The sequence below is a fragment of the Nicotiana attenuata genome, unplaced genomic scaffold, assembly GCF_001879085.1.
Source record: "Nicotiana attenuata strain UT unplaced genomic scaffold, NIATTr2, whole genome shotgun sequence".
In the NCBI taxonomy this organism is placed as follows: domain Eukaryota; kingdom Viridiplantae; phylum Streptophyta; class Magnoliopsida; order Solanales; family Solanaceae; genus Nicotiana; species Nicotiana attenuata.
Genome location: NW_017673523.1, coordinates 21,006 through 34,807, shown reverse-complemented (window position 1 = coordinate 34,807; position 13,802 = coordinate 21,006). Strand labels below are relative to the sequence as shown.

General features: G+C 37.2%; 2 protein-coding genes across 2 annotated transcripts; one reads left to right on the top strand and one right to left on the bottom strand.

The window, feature by feature from the left end:
* Positions 1 to 888: 888 nt before the first annotated feature.
* On the top strand, positions 889 to 4,074 carry LOC109216626 (heat shock cognate 70 kDa protein 2-like). The gene is made up of 2 exons (XM_019380802.1): positions 889 to 1,226; positions 2,108 to 4,074. The coding sequence occupies exons 1-2, from the start codon at positions 1,013 to 1,015 to the stop codon at positions 3,838 to 3,840; spliced, it is 1,947 nt and encodes a 648-aa protein (XP_019236347.1). The 5' UTR covers positions 889 to 1,012; the 3' UTR covers positions 3,841 to 4,074.
* Positions 4,075 to 6,584: 2,510 nt separating this feature from the next.
* LOC109216627 lies at positions 6,585 to 12,358 on the bottom strand. Its single transcript, XM_019380803.1, has 3 exons — positions 12,130 to 12,358; positions 7,237 to 7,419; positions 6,585 to 7,026 (listed from the first exon to the last, which is right to left on the bottom strand). The coding sequence occupies exons 2-3, from the start codon at positions 7,405 to 7,407 to the stop codon at positions 6,955 to 6,957; spliced, it is 243 nt and encodes an 80-aa protein (XP_019236348.1). The 5' UTR covers positions 7,408 to 7,419; positions 12,130 to 12,358; the 3' UTR covers positions 6,585 to 6,954.
* Between the last annotated feature and the right edge of the window lie 1,444 nt (positions 12,359 to 13,802).

The following is a 13,802-nucleotide window of genomic DNA, read 5'->3' as shown; positions in this document are numbered from 1 at the left end:
GTACGAGTAAAACGTCCGAGGGGCGAGAAGGAACGGTTGCTCGAGTCTCTTTAGTAATTTGAAAAGACATCGGTAGAATGAACCAAGACAGGAAAAAGGACAGATTCATTGGTCTTCAATTAATGAGCATGAATGATTACATACGTTACATAATCTTCACGAAACGATTACGATAACCAATTATAACGTTCCATTAATGTCATAAATGCTCATAATGACCCAGTCATAAAGGGGAAAAGACGTTGTACTTAGAAATGTCTATATAAAGAATAGAAATGTCATTTGTATGGACACGTTCTAATTATCATTGGAATACAATTATTTACTTTTGCTTTATATTGATTACTCTGCTATTTCATACTCTAATTTTCCTTTCTTATTACAAGAATATTCCTTCTCTTGATTATCAGTAACTCGAGTACTTCTAAAAATAAGCTTTGACCGAAATTTTTATTTTCTAGTTAAACAGTATGCTTCTTGAGACTTTCACCCCATACCATCGCCTCGGGGCGTTTTTGATGCGCCTCGCCTCAGGGCTCGCCCCAAAACGCCTTTTAAAATACGGACGTGAAGTTAAGATATTGGAAATTTGGAACTTTAGAACGTTTGATGAATATGAGGTCCATTTTACTTGCACACTTGTAACCACATGATTAATGCAAGAAATTCACGTAAACTTCGTGGGGAGCGCGTATATGGGAGTCGGTTTGGGGCCCCAAAAAAAATTGTGGTTGATTCTTTGTCCAACAACAACACTGCATAAAAAGACCAATTCCCCTAAGAAATAGGAAACTCCAAATATACCCCTGTAAATTTTGATTGGTCAGATCCAGTTGCAAAAGAACATTCTAGAACCAAATAGCCCAGCCCATTAAATACTCCTCTCCTTTCCCCTCGCCCTCTCATCAAACCCTACCACAATTCTTTATTCCCTTACTTTCTCTCAGCCGTCTTCACATTCTCTTTTTTGAGTCTCGCTTTTACGTTGGTGTATAGTGAAAAAAGCTAAGTAATGGCCGGAAAAGGTGAAGGTCCGGCGATCGGAATCGATCTCGGAACTACTTACTCTTGTGTCGGTGTATGGCAACATGACCGTGTTGAGATTATTGCTAATGATCAAGGGAACAGGACGACGCCGTCTTATGTTGGATTTACTGATTCTGAACGTCTCATTGGTGATGCCGCTAAGAATCAAGTCGCCATGAATCCTATTAACACTGTTTTCGGTTAGTTTTGAGCTCAGATCTGTTGTTAGATCATAATTTTTTTGTGGTTTGTGATTTTAGCTTGTTTTGTTGTTGATTAATAGTAGAGCTGTTGTTAGATCTAGATTGAATGTTGAGCTATTGCATAATGACCTTGTTTCTGTTAATAGTAGTGTTAATGTATGTAGTAATTGTTTTTTTAAATAGTGTTAATACGTATTACCTTCTCGTTTGATGAAGGTAAATGTTCTAGAATAGTGTTATGAATTATTTCTAACCAATTGTTGATTTAGGACTTCGAGCCAGTTGTAGCGAAGTACTACCAGCACAACTATCGTCTATCTATATATGAGTTAATGTAGATGTTTAGTTGAATGCCTTCCATGTCCCATGTCTTAATTCATATGCCAATGGCTTATTCGTAATTTCATGTTCATGTTTGCTAGACATAGCCATATTAACAAAAGTGAATTCAGGATTTAAGCTTCAAGGTTTAAACCTTAAGGTTCTTAGCATTGAACCTGTTATATTTTTAAAGCTAGGGGTTCATATCTACTACTTATTGCAATCAAATCTAATATGCTCCATGTCCTGACACATTCATACTGCATCCTCCCCTAGCCATATAGGTTGTTCCACCAAAATATTGACCATTAATATGGATTTTTTGGACTGCTACCGGTTTAATATTCATGAATATCTCTGCTGTCATCGATTCTTAAAGCTTTCCTGAATTTGATGGTCTTTGGCTGTTATGTTACGTTTTGTGCTATAGTTGCCGTTCATGCATAGTGTGCGTGGTTTTGGGAGGGGGGGGGGGGATTTAACTTTTGATTTAAATAGTTTTGAAGTAAAGATTGCATGTGATTGAATCAGTACTTACTATGTGTTTACAATGGCAGATGCCAAGAGGCTTATTGGAAGGAGGTTCAGTGATGCCTCTGTACAGAGTGACATCAAATTGTGGCCTTTCAAAGTTATTTCCGGACCAGGTGACAAGCCAATGATTGTCGTCAACTACAAGGGTGAAGAGAAGCAGTTTGCTGCTGAAGAAATCTCCTCCATGGTGCTTATAAAGATGAAGGAAATAGCCGAGGCCTTCCTTGGATCAACTGTGAAAAATGCTGTGGTTACTGTACCTGCATACTTCAATGACTCCCAACGCCAGGCTACTAAGGATGCTGGTGTCATTTCTGGCTTGAATGTCATGCGTATTATTAATGAGCCCACAGCAGCGGCCATTGCTTATGGTCTTGACAAGAAAGCCACAAGTGTTGGTGAGAAGAACGTTCTTATCTTTGATCTAGGTGGTGGTACTTTTGATGTGTCCCTCCTTACTATTGAAGAAGGTATTTTTGAGGTGAAAGCCACAGCAGGAGACACTCACCTTGGAGGTGAAGATTTTGATAACAGAATGGTGAACCACTTTGTCCAAGAGTTCAAAAGAAAGCACAAGAAGGACATTACTGGTAACCCAAGAGCCCTTAGAAGATTGAGGACAGCATGTGAGAGGGCGAAGAGAACTCTTTCTTCCACTGCTCAGACAACAATTGAGATTGATTCCTTGTATGAGGGAGTTGACTTCTATTCCACCATTACTCGTGCTAGATTTGAGGAGTTGAACATGGATCTTTTCAGGAAGTGTATGGAGCCAGTTGAGAAATGTTTGAGGGACGCCAAGATGGACAAGAGCACTGTACATGATGTTGTTCTTGTTGGTGGATCCACTAGAATTCCCAAGGTACAACAGCTGTTGCAAGACTTCTTTAATGGAAAGGAGCTTTGCAAGAGCATCAACCCAGATGAGGCTGTTGCCTATGGTGCAGCTGTGCAAGCTGCCATTCTAAGCGGAGAGGGTAACGAGAAGGTTCAAGACTTGTTGCTTTTGGATGTCACCCCTCTATCTCTTGGGTTGGAAACTGCTGGAGGAGTGATGACTGTCTTGATTCCAAGGAATACCACTATTCCTACCAAGAAAGAGCAGGTGTTCTCTACATATTCTGACAACCAACCTGGAGTGTTGATTCAGGTGTATGAGGGTGAGAGAGCAAGAACTAGAGACAACAACTTGCTGGGTAAATTTGAGCTTTCTGGTATCCCTCCTGCACCTAGGGGTGTGCCTCAGATCACAGTCTGCTTTGATATTGATGCCAATGGTATCTTGAACGTCTCTGCTGAAGACAAGACCACTGGACAGAAGAACAAGATCACAATTACCAATGACAAGGGTAGGTTGTCGAAGGAAGAAATTGAAAAGATGGTCCAGGAAGCAGAGAAGTACAAGGCAGAGGATGAAGAACACAAGAAGAAGGTAGAGGCCAAGAACGCACTGGAGAACTATGCCTACAACATGAGGAACACCATAAAGGACGAGAAGATTGGTTCTAAGCTAAGCCCAGATGACAAGAAGAAGATTGAGGATGCAATTGATCAGGCAATCTCATGGCTTGACAGCAACCAGCTTGCTGAAGCTGACGAGTTTGAAGATAAAATGAAGGAGCTCGAGAGCATCTGCAACCCCATCATCGCCAAGATGTACCAAGGTGCAGGTGGTGAAGCAGGTGCACCTATGGATGATGATGCTCCTCCAGCTGGTGGTAGCGGTGCAGGCCCCAAGATTGAGGAGGTCGACTAAGTGTGTGGAGTGATCAGTGCTGGGTTTATATTTTAGTACAGTACTTCTTATATTGGGTACTTTTAATATTTTTGCAATGGTTAATTGGGCAGTATATTGGTTTTTGAGAATATAGTATGCTGTTGAATTTTCATCTTTGATGGCTTTAGATTAGCGTCCTCGATTTTGCATTGTCAATGTCTAGTTATTAGATTCTTTTCTATGCAAGTATATTACTCTAGCCTATTATCTTCTTACTTTTGGGTGCAATTTTAGTCTCAAGTATTTCTTCTTATTGTTTTACCTTGAAGAGAGAGAAGTATCTTCTCTCTGGATCACTGGCTGGATTCTAACCCCACAATTAGGGGTAACAGTTAACCACCTATATAATTTACTAAAAAATGAGTTAGATAATGAACTTTTTATAAACGGGTTAAATATGTATAAGAACCATTATCCATTTAGATAAGGAATAGTTATCTCCTATGGCAAAGGTTCATACCTTATTTATTTTAAATAAAAACCCTTTTAAAAAATTATATTCCACATCTACTTTTTTTATTTTTATAACCAAATATCTATTTATTGTCATCTGCTACTCTTAAGCCATAAAATACAGTCTTGTATTATTTTTCTCTCTCATTCTTTTAGATTTTTCTCCACCCTCTCTCTTTCAACTCCAGTCTTTCTCCATGAGTACAACCACAATTCTCTCAAATACAGATCGAAACGGGCAGCTTTGACTCTCCATCTGAAATTTTTCAGCAAGAATGGAATGGAGAGAGAAGTGAAGTCAACTATGGACAAAAATCAAAAAGCTTCAATATCTGATACGGCCAAGAACCAAAAAAGGCCATCAAAATACCCTTACAACCCTAAACAGACTCATGTGGACGTTGAAAATGGCACAGGTGTGATGATTTAATTTGTAATTTATGATTTATTACAGCCTATTAAGTTGAATTAACTCAATGTGCTATGTTGTGTCCTCTTCTCTTCGTCGTTCTAGGGTTCTGCCCAATCTGGGGTTTTCCGTCCCAATCCACAAGCGCAATTCAAATTCAATTGTAAAGAATAGGTTTTTTGAAGCGCACGTAAGGGTATTATGGTAACAGGAACAGTGGCGTCGATGGAGACAGTCTATTAGAGCGGCTTCTAAGTTTCTTCTTCTCCCCTTCATCACATGCTTTGTCTTCAATCCGGTAATTACGTGCTAATCGTCGGCAATCGGAGGCAACGATGACGGCGAGCGAGGACTGGATACTGATGCTGATTCAACGAGACGATATTAGGGTTGTTCTTGAACAAAGACGACAGAGTTGGGGGCTGAGCAACTTGAATTTTCTGTTAATATATTTCAATGTATTTCAATGTATCTCGCTATATTCTATGTATTTCATTGTATTCATTGTCTTTTTTTTCATTGTATTTCAATGTATCCCGCTGTATTCTATGTATTTTATTGTATTCACTATCTCGTTATATTCCATGAATGTATTCATATATTTTTTTTAATTAATATAATTTATGTATTCAGATGTATTTTATAATTTCTCTGAAGATTGCTATGTTTTTTGGGTGTTTTTCGGTTGAGAATCTTTTTTATAACTGGAAATACAAAATTTATGTGTTATAATTGAGTTTGTTGAGTTATATTAGGAGTCTATTATGTTAATTGATTCACTTTCCGTTTAAAAACAGTGTAATCCCCTGTTTCACGCCGTGAATACAGTCAAATACAATAACCTGTCCGGCTGTAATCCCATGTTTCACGCCATGAATACAGTCGAATACACTCGAATACAAAAATCTGTCTAGCTGTAATCTCCTGTTTCATGCCTAGAAATGCTACTGTATTCATGAATACAGTAGCCTAAATATATCGAATACATTCTAATAAATCTGAAAACATAGCTATAGGAAGTAATATAATAAATGGTAGCTACAACTAGCTAATAACCACTAAAACATAGTGGCTTCTGAAAGTTTCTCTTTAGAAAATGGATAACCAATGTGTCTAACTTCTACCAAAAGTGATCATATGCAAGAATTCATGGATAATATTTACTCATATTATCCGCCGGTTAACTCATTTTTTTCCGTATTAAATATGGGTTGGGTCGGATAATTGATCCGTTTTTTCATTATCCATTTTGACCAGAACTATACCCACCCCGTCCCGCCCCGCCCGTTTGCCACTCCTACCCACATTGTAATATTGAAGATGGCTCAAAGTTTTGGGCTTTCTGTTCTGTAAGACATGAATTAGATTTTTGTCTTGGATGGATATTTTGTAAGTTACCAAGAAAGAATACTTCAATTAAAAAATTAGGCATATTTTGCAAGTTAATCACAGGCAAAAATGGAAGACCGGACTAAAGATAATTACTTTTTGCTCACCTGGTGAAAGGCATAGTAAGTGAAATGGTTGATTTATTTCCTTACCTCGGGTAGGTTGAAAAAGCTGCTAAGAAAAGGGTCATGGTTTTGTAGGTTTGCAAACTTTTTCTAGTTTTACGACCCCCTTTTTCTTTGCACATGAGAGATTACTTTACATGTAAGAGATATATAAAAGTCTATCTTTTTAATTTTAGATTTGTAAGGGGCACGATGCCCCATTCCCTTGCAAAAAATTACTTCAATGAAAAAATTAATGAGTCTTTCACCAGCAGATAAGGACCTGCTGATTCCACAGATTGTTGAAACTATCCAAGGATATCAAACATTAATGGTGTGAATATCAGCCTTACATTGCTAATGCAACAAGACCAAACAATATGTAAATGATGATATATCTCTCAATTTAAACACATCCCTTCCTGCCAACACAAGTTATTGCACTACTATAAGAGCTACAGATATTGTGGTGGAGACAATCTGAAACCTAGGGATGGTTATCAACTTTATAGCTACAACTGAAAGGTTAAAAATCCACATACTGAAACAAACAATAAAAGATGTTCCTCAACTGCTTATCGAGTCTAAATTCATACTATTCTATAGAAATTACAGACCGTCCAAGGAAAATGTTGTTCGTTGAGAAATTGAAAAAACCATCTCAGTAACTAATTTCAAAACATGCCAAAAAGCCACAACCGCCCCGGTTTGAAAAATGCAGATGTAACTTGATTCAAGTTACTTCCTTCCCCTGCTAAGCCTCTGAAGGTGATAATTGATGCTACCCCAAGGCTTTCGGTTCTTGCCACTCTGCAGAAATAGGTATCACAATAAATCTTAATGCGAAAGGCAAGATAACAGGATTTTATCACATGCTTTAATCAAGAAATAACTAAATTTTTATACAAAAATATAGAAAATACATGGAAGAAGCTTACTCTAGCTTTGCTAAGAACAATATTAAAGAAGAAAAAAAGAAGCAATATTCATTATTCAACTAAAGAACAGGCATCCAATTACCTGAGCTTCCATGCAGGTACTCAGAAGTGACTTTTGCCTGCCACATTTCTCATCCTTGTTATGATTTAAAGTCAAACAATTAAGAAATGTGACCATTTCCTTTGCACAAGGTTTTTGGAGGCTTCCAAAGTTCCTTGGATTAATATATAAAGTCCCAGCTTTGCGGCCCATTCTTCTCCAGTTCTACGTAAATATAAAGAGGAAGCCTTAGACATGGCATTAGATTAAATCAAATCAGCAGTTATAGCAGTAGCAGCAAAATCAACAGGCAAAAGACTCATATATTACACTTTTCACTGTGAGAGACAAAAGCAGGATGAAAACATTCTTGATGGAACAGAGAAAAACTATTTCTATGCTGTTTTGCCATCTATATGATTCTCTACTATGAAGGCACCACAACTAAATGCACACAAGGAGGTCAATAAAAGGAGTGAGCAGTTATAAGTTATAGTCACTATTACCATACATACATTAGACGGAACAACTAAAAGTTACTAACAGAATACAAGGAAAAAAAGAGCCTTGAGAAAATAATACACGGTGAAAGTGAGGATTTTTATAAGCTGCAGGTTGCACGACCAGCTGCTCCCTCAGCCTAGTCTTTTCGCACATGGTAGCACAATAAACTAATAACTTTTTTATATAAGTAGCATATTCAAACTTCATAAAGGCAGCAATTTGAGGAGGAAGCTTTAAAGTTGATAGTCCCAAGAAGGAGAGATATTGATACTATTACTATGTTTTCCTACTCTACAAAGTGGGAAATAAAGCTTTTACTCAAGTACTTTCTGTAACAGTTTTCTCAAACAAAGAAAGTTGGAAGAAACGCAAGATATGTTTTTGTTGTTGTTGTTGTTGCAACATGCCGAGAGTCTTTCGGAAACAGCCTCTCTACCCCCGGGTTAGGGGTAAGGTCTGCGTACACACTACCCTCCCCAGACCCCACACATGGGATTATACTGGGTTGTTGTTGTTGTTGTTGCTGCTGCAACATATGTTTTTTGACACAGAGTGTGGCGAATTATGCTTTGAACCTTGGTGACCTGATTCTGCTATTAGCTACTACTATAGACACTTTGGGACCACAATTAATGCAACTATTCTCCCTCTTTCCCGTGGATGCTTAACTTTTTTATACCTATATTACCTATTGTTTTAGCGCATTTCTGATGAGGGTAATTATGCTCTAGTGATCTACGCTTCAAGGCAAGGTTTCCCACCAATGAGCAGTAAGGTATCCAATATCTCTGCAAGTTAATTTAGTTTGACAAGAGTGATACAGATTCAAACGTTGCTTCCCATGGACTGTCACAGACTAACAGCACAACTAAACTTACTTTCTGAAGTAAATTTTATGCTTTGACTATAATAAAACCCTCAGGGCAATAATAAGAGCTTTTCTCATGGTAAAAAATGTAGGGAGCCCGTACTCTTTCGCAATAAGTCGGTCACGAAAGATTTTAATGCCTAAGGTTTCAATTCAAAAAATTGTTTCAAAAGCTCAATTTCTTGCTTTGACTAAAGTTGATTTTGAAACTCTTCAAGCATAGGTAGTTTCAATAGATTAAGCACATCCAATGATAATATGTACTTTTTTGATCAATAACACCTTGTTGGGAAGACTAAGAGCCCACCAATGACAAGTCTAACATTACGTTTATGACAAGGCTGAATACATAGACAGACCGCTACACTTGTCCATTGTTTTCACCTAGACACTTAAACTCACCCCATGACCTATTGAGCACTCAATCTCTATTTAGAATGTGCCAATTAGACACGACAAGCTGGATCAGCTGAGAACACAAGATGCGTGTAGCTCACTCTCGGTGTGATGTGGTAACAAGCCAATGAAAATTGAACATGTGGATCTATTTAACTTTTGAGCATTAAAATAGAAAAACAATATACTCCCCACGTACATCTTCTTCTTCCACAGAAAATTATCTCCATTAATTTATGGCTTTCTTCTGTTAGTTTACAGTAGTTTTTTTTTTTCTCTTGTTGGTCTTCTTCCCCACACGAGCTTCTTTTCTTTTTCAAGACCTTCCTCTGTTTGACCAGATCGGGGATCATCCTCGCCGATCTCATTCCTCTGTTATGGCCAAGTTCCATAGACTTGTGGACAAATCTCATTTTTTACTTGATGAACAACACCGAATCTGTTATGGAATATCCAACAGCTAATTAAGAAAAAAGCTTCTGGGTCTATTATAATGAAAGTAAGAGTTATATTTTGGAATAAACCAACGACCTCACCTCTCTAGCCCCAAAGAGAATAACAAAAAATTCTTCAATAATTATAAAAGTAAAACGAAAATTAAAATAGTCGATGAGCTGCAAATTCTTCTTCCAGAAGCTGGGTATGCATTTTTCTTTTCTTCTTCCTGTGCATTTTTCTTTCTTTTTATTGCTGGGTGTTCGTAAAGTTCTCTATAAAACTTTGTGTTGGGTTTCTATTGTGTATTTGTTTTGGTGAATGAAAGGAGCTTAAGCAAGTTTAAAGTGCGTTTGGCTTCAATGTGAAGAAGAAGACCATTTTAGCTCTCTTTTTTAATGAACACGCGTTCAAAATAGGTGAGATTCACCTTTTGTGCCATGTCAGCTTCTTGTGTTTAATTGGCATGATCTCAATAGAGATTGAGTGCTCAATAGGTCATCGGGTGAGTTTAAGTATCTAGGTGAAAAAAAGGGACAAGTTTAGGGGTCTGTCTATGTATTCACTCTTATGACAAAGAGTAACCAAAATAAGAGGCCAAGACAAAGGTCCACTCATCTCCTCCATTTTCTTAGGGATAAAACCAAACTCTGTCTCCACAACTAAATATCAGCAACGAAGGAAACGAAATTTACCTGTTGAACAGTTAACCAACTAACTAGATCCAAGTCAGGAAGTAAAATCAATAAATGCAATCTATTAAAATTAGATGGAAAATAAGAGGTAATTTCTCCCTGCTCCTATCAAGGAATAATAGGTGACAATTCAGCAGGATAAGAAAATCAATAACCCCTCCACCCCTGCTTTTGCGAGTAACACAGAATAATGTATCATTTCAGTTTTTTATCCGCGGAGTTACTAGGCAATCGACCATCAAGTCATCATCAACAACAATAACTACCTAACTGGGGCTTCAAGGTTTATATTTGTGAAAGAGTTGGATTGAGCTGACAACTCAGAAAAAGGCCAAATAATGTAAGGGAAATTGAGTTTGAACTCCATATTTGACTTGCGTCAGTCTCTAAAGTGTACAATTATAAGAGAAGATGGATGAACAACTAAAAGCTAAAACACCCCGAGTGCAACACCCAGAGCTAATCCTTTTCCTGTCTTCTTATGTTAACTTATTGCCTATTTTGCAGACCTCAAATCCACAAGGATCCTCAAACAAGTGTGGCACCACACAGCATGATAAAAGGACAACATTATCCATTTCAGGCACTAATTTAAACTTGAAACACAGAAACCTATTCACATCTCTTCAAACCCCTAAAACATCAAATTCCTTCTGTTTGTTTTTTATTTCTGGCAAAACTGTCAGCGCCAAGCTTGTCCTTCACCAGTGAATTGACAAGGAAAGTTTGATTTATCGTTTTAATGTTGGAATTAGCATCAAGTATCAGAATAAACAATCAGTTTGAGAAAGCACCATGTATTGCAAGTTGTAACATGGATATGCAAAAGAAGCAAGATATCCAATGTGCTACAAGCATGTTCCTTGCACCAACATGATTCTTCTTTCTTCTTTTTTTTTTTTGACGGTGGTATCAGGCCAACTTGCACCCATCTCGACTATTCCACCGGGTACCTGCTACCTCCCACCGATACAAGTACCCAGGGGCGTATGCATGAACTTTTGTATGCGGTGTCGAAATCTATAGAAGAACAAGAATAAATAACTTTAATTATCATATTTCTAGACAGTAAATAGCTTTAGTCCATTAGTTCTGTCGAATCTTAAGTTAGAAAAGATCCCGAGTTCAATCCTACTTCATCACAATTTTTAACTATAGAGGCTCTCTCAAGTATTTGCAATTGTGATTCAAACCTCTGACCTCTTGGAGCAAAATCAGGCACATACCAATGCGCCAGGAGACAATTTGCGTTAAGTGGTGTCATTTCTTCCTACGTATCCGTTTCCTCATAGTATTGATACATATATTTAGTAAAATTTTCCGATGAAGCGGTGTCGCGTGACACCGCTTCGCTTAATGTGTGTCCGCCCCTGCAAGTACCGGATAATTCTTCCCATCAACGTTTACACAGAATTTTTAGCTTCCACTGAGATTATAGACCAACAAGCTAAAGTATATTTGTAGTAAACAATAAACACAACGATCGCATAACTTAATCAATCGTCTGAAGTTATCGCACTCCCGCGTCTTCTTCCATATCTCTTATAACTAGTTCGCCACATCATTTCCGGGGTCATTTTTCAATACAGAATCAATTTACACAATCAAACAAGATTAGCGCACTCCTAGATGTAGTATACAATGCACCCTTTAAGAACTAATAATAATTGCTCCTTCTAAGAAAAGAAAAACTAATAATTGCTACTTATTAGAGATATTGATTATCTAGTACTGTAACAAACTAACGTTGACCTTATGGCTTGTGAGAAACAAAAATTTGAAACCTGGAATTTTAACATAATTTGCAGGAACGGAAAAATGACTTGATAGTCACGAATTTCCATCCATAAAACAATGAAAAGGTTCCACCTTTTTATGGCATTAATTCATACACAGATTTTTCAAACAAGCAATCAGCAAGTAATGCCAGCTTAAAATTTAAAACAACACGGTAAGTAAATTTTATTATAAAATCAGTTTAAATTGTACAAAAAGAAAAGAATATTAGAATAGAAGAGAGATTGGAGAGTTTCTTACAAGTGGAATTCGCCGGAGAAAGAGATCGGAACGAGTTCGCCGACGGGAGAAGGAGGTTCTAGAGAGTTCGCCGTCGAGGGAGAAATGCGAGAACTTGAACCAAGAAGAGAATCTTACGCAAATTAATGGGCCGAAAATCTATTCAATTTTGGGTTTGTAGAATTAGCCCATACAGTTATTATTGATCCAATCCGCTAGACATAATTTGGGCTCGCAATTTGAAACTAATTGAGCCTTCTATCGAGTCAACCCAAACAACTTTTGTATTGGCAGAGAGTTGTAGAAATGACGCCAGGATGTAGCACCTCTATTTAAAGGGATTTTTACATTCCTATACCACATATGAAACCTTATTACCCTTAATGTTTAAGGTTTGATTTAATTACAAACCCGTATACCAAATTACCAATCCTATACCATACTTAATTAAGGGTCTAATTAATGGGCTATTTTTACTCCTTAATTAAACGTATCCATATCCAATTAATGGGCAGTTTTTACTCCTTAATTAAAGGTATCCATATATCTCACGTTTCTCTCTCCTTACCCCTCACCCCCTCACCCACGTTTTTACCCATACCCCACATTCTTTTTACCATTTTCCCTCTTCTGTAACCAAACAAAATTCCCTCTTTCTGGAAAATGATTTGTTTGAATTCCGTTTCGACGTCACCTGATCGAAAGGTTGCAGGCATCACCCTCGTGGCCATCAAGATTGCAGGCATCACCATCGTGGCCATCAAGTGTCATAAAACAGCATGGGCGATATGTTAGTGTCGATCCAATTAATGGAAAAAGACATGATAATAAATCACCTCTAAACGTCTTCTCATATTTCTTGATTGGAATGTTATGAATTGCTATTTTGGCAGCTTTTATTTGTAGTTTTTTGTACAAATTTTGTAGATGAAGAGCCAATTGTAGAAATGTGACATCCACAATTAATCTGCAAATTGTCTGCAAAATTTTATAAAAATTACAAATTAACTATATTTAACCTACATTATAACTACAATCTGGAAACAATTTACACATGGAAGTTCTTCAAGTTGGAATTGGCCACAACTACATTTCTTGTTTTCTAGACACACAATGTACCGCTTCACACCATCCAACACAGTATGTATATGATCTGTCGAAGCCCTCACCTACATTTTCAGAACAAACACAAAGAAAAAAAATTTACAATATTAAAAATATAGTATCTACAATATATCTACATTTTATCTACAAATTAACTACAAACTATAAGTAAACTACAATTTGCCTACAATTTATCTACAATCTGGAGACACTGTATTTAAAATATTTTTTTCCTGCACCAAATAAAGAAATTGTAGTCAAATTGTAGATATACGTAGTAAATTTGTAGATAATATCATAAAACTAAGAAGGCCTATTGCTGTTATTTTTTTCTTCTAATTATTTGTTGTTCATTACAAGCTTTAAGTTATTGTCATTGACTTCATTTTGATCTTAGCCTTGAAGATGTTGAAGGGGTTGATCAGTTGCGGTGGGAGGATCAGTAGAAGATAAGGGTATAAGTAGAGGGTGGTGGATCAGGATCCTCAAACACCCCTAATCCTGCTGCAACGGAACTTGGTATTGAAGTCTCTCAAACCTCCCGTGATAGAAGAAACGACGAAGCACAGATTTTTTCAACTTTGAGTTGT